Raw genomic sequence first — 6,052 nt, 5'->3', positions numbered from 1 at the left:
CCCTCTTTTTTTCTCTACCTTTCTTTTGCTTAAACTAGAGAACATGTACATATTAAAAATCTCTTTTACTCTACTTGCTAAAATTTTTCCTGGGACTTTCCGGATAGAAATCCATGTCCTTTCCAAGGCTTTGTGTTTGGCTCACAGTGCCACTTTCAGCTTCTTTCACCCCAGAAGGGGTCATGTGCCCTACACTAAGTCTTTGCTGAAGAGGTTTCTGAACTGTAAATATTCAAAGAAATCTTTCAGTATATATCTGAAAGAAAGGACAGCTCAGCAATTTGCACTGGGAAAAAATGTTTAAAGGAAAAATAAGAGACAAAGCAAGGATTTATTGAAAAAAAATTAAAATATGCAAGTCAGGCATGCTTTTGGCTTGGACCCCCACAAGCAGAACAGATGGCTGAAGGCAGGAAGCAGCTGGTGACTGCCTCGGGGCACAGAGGGCCCACAGAAGAGATGGGTAAACTGGCAATCTTGGTCTTTTTTTCAGCCCAGGTGAGCTGGAACAATGCTGATAAGCTGTTCACTTTATCTTTATTTGCTAATGTGTATGTGTTATGTACATGATAACGAATGATACCTGTTTATGGTATCAGTAGTCTTGTGTAGTTAACAGTTATGTGTGATTTCTTATCTGTAAACTCTAGGGCATTATCAAAACACTGAGCAGATGCCTGTGATAAGCTCCACGTATTTTCCTGCTCCAGACAAAGCTACCACTTAAGGGGTGACTCATAAGCGCAGTCATGCTTTCTACAAAAGTTGAAAACTTTTTCAGATTTTGCAAAATCTGAGAATCAGACTTTCAACTCAACATTACAAAACAAAGACTAACAGGGTGGCAGAAAACACAGGAACCTTGCCAGCTGCGGCCACCAACGAAGCCTGGATGGTCTTGTTAACAGTCACTGGAAGCCTGTGAGGGAGAGCAGAGAAGTCCCGCGGGCAGAAGAGGAGATGTTGAGCAGCTGAAATGGGAGATGGCAAACCAAACCAGCTCTCTTTCTGGAATAAGAAGTCTGTATTGTCCAGGAGGAGGACAAGACTGTGAGAGCCAAGGCTTTGAGGCCAGGGGTTTTAGAAAGAATTTGAAGCAGAAGTGCTATGGGTAGGAAGTGGGTTTGAGGTAGGCTGCTCAGAGCTGTCTGACGGGAACAGTTTTGGAAAAAGAATGTGTTGAAAGCTCTGGGTTGGCAAGTATCGGGAGGGGGGTGTGAGGTATGTGAGGGGCTCCTGGGCAAGAGACGACAGGGTTATTGGACATTTCCAGTCAGCTGCAGATTTAGGAGTAAGACATACACAGCACAGGACTATTCCTTCCTCTTAGAAAATTGTCCCTATTCATTTTGTGACCTGTTAGGAATACAACAGCCCTCATTTTGTCTCTCATCTCTGAGATTTCCACTGCTTCTCTTGATGGTGGATACCTTTGGGCCTGATCCCAAGTCCGTCATAGATAGTAGGATGAGTCAGGTTAAAAAGATTCGGGGAGGTTTCTCATCTAACTTCCTGCTCAAAGCACAGTCAACAATGAATGTAGAGTCTCTGTCACTGTCACAGTTGATGGAAAGATCTTCATTATCCTCAAGATATTTGGGATCACCCCCTTTGTCGTCTTCTACAAATCTTCAGCTCTTACAGCAATTCCACTTTCAAATCTTTCCTCTTTTGAGGCAACACTGACTTTGCAAGTATATATGCACTGATTTGAGAATATAAAACAGTAAACCCTGTAAATAAAAGGAAACCAGCAGGATGTCTATGGTACAAAACCAAGGTCTTGAAAACTTGATAGATGTCTTCTATATTTCCTTTATTATAAACAGCAGTTATCATAAACACTTCAAGCAAAGTATTATTTCAGCAACTGTAGACGAGCTATGTTTATGCATCTTTTTAGGTAAGTTTAATTACATTAATACTAATTTCAAATTTATTTCAGGGAAATCAATAGAAAGAGACTAATAAACAGCATATTATAATTCTGCTGGAAAATTTACTAAATTTAGATTCTGCTTATCCCAGCAACTGAGCAATGAGAAACATGGGAATGGGACTATCTCGCTTTTCTCAGACAGCCCTGATTTTATTTTAACTTGAATAATAACAATATCCTGCAGTTTGACATGCACTTTGCAGGAACAGTTACATAATTCATGACAGCCATGCAAAGGCAAAAGTTGATATGGTAAGGAGCTTGTAAAGGTTAGCTCTCTTCTGTCTCTTGAGATGTCCCACTTTCTGTGCCTAATAAAGGAGAAGAGAATGTTGTGCCTTATTAAAACTACACGCTTTTCTGAAGGAACACCAAAACCTTTACAACGAACAAACTAGTAGAATCATAGCAAGTTATGTCCCATTCATGATGTAACATCCACCGTTTAAAGGACTTCCAAAATTTAACTAATAGCTTTGTGAATTAATCTATTAGTGAGAAAAATTATAAGCATTTAGTATTTTTACTTATCTTCATTCTTCATCTAAGTTATTTAACCTCAGAGCAGCCATTCTGCCTGTTTAACAAAGCTTTATATATATATATATAAATGGCATATTTTTATGCAATTCTGACATGAAAATATTTCTAATAATAATTCATTCTGGCAATTTATGGCTAGTCCCTGTTACTGGCCCCTTACACAGACATGCAAAGTTGCTCTTAGGTTGAGAGAAGCCCAGCTCTTGTTTGAAATGAGGTGTGCTCCACTGGTAGAGACTGAGATTCCCACTGCTGAATTCCTTTCCTGAATTTAAGTTTCTTGGCTCATTTACACCCACAATTTAATTTTGTACAGTGTGCTAGGGAATATGTTGGTACTTCTTATTTTTGAAACAAATTAATTTTCTGCAGGTGATAGCTGTTTTCTTTATCAAAACTTGTGCAACCCATAACAAAAGAAAGTACACACACTTACATAAGGTAAAAGGATGGTATCACTGCTCACACCACACAAACTAATGAGAAACTGCAGTGTTATCCTTAGGTTGTTACTCCATTTTTCATTGTTGGCCAAAGCATTCCAGACATTTTCCATCTCTGGTCCAGGAATTTCATCTCCATACTGCAAAGGATCATAGGCATACATTTCTTGAAATGTGCAGACCTCCCAACTAAGGCATGCTCTCGTAGAACATTTTCTTATGCAAAAACAAGAGTAAAATGCTACAAAAAGTGACAAAACAGTATTTTCAAAGCTACCTGACAGACTTCAGAGCATTGATTTTATTTAGAAGTATTTAGGTTCAGATCCACAGAAGGACTTAAATCACACACACACACAAAGTCTTTCAGGAATGTAAATTCAGAAGGTGATCCTAAAATCAAAGAGTTTATTATGTTTCATCTTTACAGTTGTTCAAGCAACTGAAGTTCTGTTTCTGTGTGCCTGTACCTAAGTGCTTCAAGCCTTCACAGTAGTGAACAATCTGGCACCTCTCTCCTGAGTATATCTTAGCAGAATGAAGCATTAGACAGTCCTTTGTGAAAACACTGGAAACCAGCAGCTTTTGCTTTCTTCTGTAAGATGCAGTTATAGGAATGACTTCCTTTTGTCCAGTCAATTAAGCGGTTAGTGCATACACACAGGATTGAAGCTGCTCTGTTTCCTATGTAAAGTCTTCGGCTCACAATTCGACAAGACTGTCTGAACCACTGCACAGACTGACATTCTGCTAGGAGAGTAGTGTCAACCTCCAGGCCATGCCGGTCCACCAAAAGTGATTTAATACACATTAGCTACATCCACACAGGTGCCAGTCTCTTTACCACATACACGGTCAATCGATATGCTTTGAAGAAAGGATACCTTTTCATTCGAACAGAAACGTTGTTTGTGGGTTTTTTTGTGAGACTGCATCACATCTGGTTTTAACCCATAAAATTCCTCTAACAATAACCTAGAGACTCTGTACCATCAGACAATTTACAAGCCAGTATCATGCCTTGGATATGCAACAAGCATCAAAAAATATTCTGGTGGGCTGAAGCACAGCCCCCACATTACTTCAGACATGTTCATATGACAACATGCACAGAAATTAATAATTATCTTTTATTTACAGGGCCTCAACATGAGGCAAGATCCAGAATCAATGGCTACGTGGTATGGATACGGACATTCTGCTCAAGAAATGATTAACCCTGAGAAGGTTAGGAAATGGGAACCACTCCATCCCGTATCACACAGGTATCAGGCATTACGTCCTGGAGTTTATGTATTTAGCACTTTAGAAATATGTATTGAATGGCAAAAGCAGTGCCAGAGCAGGCATGGCACACTAATATAGCAAGTCTGCAACTCAGCAAAGAGAGGGAAAAGATGTATTCCCAGTATGTTCCCCACCAGCTGCTTAGCCACTTTACATAAAAAAGTAATTGGAAAAAAAGAATCCCTGGTTCTTTATCAGAACCTGGGATTTAAAATACTTTCCCTTTTACAAAAGAGTGTTTTAACTAGCACCTTAGAAATTGATATTCATTTTTTCCCTTTTCTCTCTCTCAAAGAATATTGTTCCATGTAAGGTGCAAGAGCTTCAGAAGGACAAATTGCAGGTGCTCATTCTCACCCTCAGATAAACTTTCATCTGCTGCCTTAGACATCGACCTGGGAAGTGACACGGGAGGGAACCAAACTTAGTTCCTCTACAACTGATCTCACCATTGTCAAGTTGACAAGATGTTTTTGTTTTTTGGTTTTTTTAAAGGGGTAAAATACCCCTTTGTTGATGTTTTGAAAGAAAACAGTTTTAGCACTGTCTTAAAAGAAAAAGTGAAGGAACTTCAATAAGAAGGTTGTGCCTGATTAGAACAGACTGTTCCAGTGCAAAATTTCTGGGTCAGAGGGAAGAAACCTAAGTATCTTTTGCTTAAGATACATAAGAAACAGAAATTGTTTTCTAGGTTGGATTTTTCGTTTGTTTTGTTTTTTTACCTTGGCTGTCATATACATGAGATTATTAAGAACCAGTGAGGTGGCCTCAGGAGAGCCCCAGCCATTGCCTTTTAGTCCACTTGTGACCGCTATTTCCCCATCTTTGTCCTTCAGCTCATCTTCTGGAGTGGTAGGGCTTGAACCAGGGAGGAGCAGTCTGTTGTCTACAAGTTCAATATTATGAAGCCATGGTAGAAGATAGGTAAGCATGATCTGTCTTCCATTTGGATGTGTTGTTGGAAATCGCTGGCTTACCTCTAAAATAGTAAAAGCAGAAAACAACATGTTGATTTACGAAGGAACCTGAAAATACAGTTTAAATCAGAGTTCTGATGTGTGTGAGACCACCTGATGGTTTTTACCTTGCAAACCACAAGCACACAAAAGCATGTACTTGAGCTTCCTGAAAAGAAACATTAATTTAATGTTCAATAATAGCAAGCAATTGGTCAGGTTTTCTATCTAAAATAACTAACATAGTGACCCTTTGTTGCTGTGCCATATTATGTATCAAGTGAAATGGACGTCAGTAAAGAGGAAAAAGGATAATTAAGTTACAGGCAGTTATTCTAGAATTTCAAGAGCTTTTAGAGAATTACAATAAACATATAAAAATGCTGCAGAATTATGAGTGCCCCATCAGCCTCCACATATCTAAAATGCAGTTCTAATCTTAAGGCACTTATTACACAGAGTTTACAAAAACACCTTACATATATTAGGAGTCTTATTTCCTGTGGGGAGGCCTATAAAATTCATAGTTGGCTGCCAGGCCAGGAGTACCTGTATTCAGCACTTTATACAGTTTATAAAAAAAGAACCGGAAAGGGATTTGGAAAATCTGGGATAAGAAAAACTGTGAGAGGCTTCCTGCCAGGGTGAACCACATTAGCTCTCTTTACAAGAATTCTTCTGTAAAATCAGTACAGTTAACACTCCCTTTCTTTCTTTGCTGCCTGGTTTTTTAAAAATCAAGACATATACTGTTCTCTCTCCTTATGTATAGAAAGGGGCTCTGATTTGGACTGTGTAACTGAGTTGTATTAAATGACATATCCACTACAGCAACATGAATAGATGGCAACAGTAATACTGCACAACATTTGCTTCAGAATTTC

General features: G+C 38.9%; 1 protein-coding gene across 1 annotated transcript in view; it reads right to left on the bottom strand.

Moving 5' to 3' along the window:
* The window catches only part of FRY (furry homolog (Drosophila)), a gene marked incomplete at its 5' end in the record, with an annotated part of 83,413 nt that overhangs the window by 64,713 nt on the left and 12,648 nt on the right, over positions 1 to 6,052 (bottom strand). The window contains 2 exons of the mRNA XM_010137254.1: positions 2,919 to 3,065; positions 4,935 to 5,191. Coding sequence (XP_010135556.1) covers positions 2,919 to 3,065; positions 4,935 to 5,191 — 404 coding nt within the window. The remainder of the gene's footprint in view (positions 1 to 2,918; positions 3,066 to 4,934; positions 5,192 to 6,052) is intronic.

This window comes from Buceros rhinoceros, unplaced genomic scaffold (assembly GCF_000710305.1).
Source record: "Buceros rhinoceros silvestris isolate BGI_N320 unplaced genomic scaffold, ASM71030v1 scaffold19245, whole genome shotgun sequence".
Classification (NCBI taxonomy): Eukaryota; Metazoa; Chordata; class Aves; order Bucerotiformes; family Bucerotidae; genus Buceros; species Buceros rhinoceros.
The sequence above is the reverse complement of the archived record's forward strand: the minus strand, read 5'-3'. Positions and strand labels throughout refer to the sequence as shown.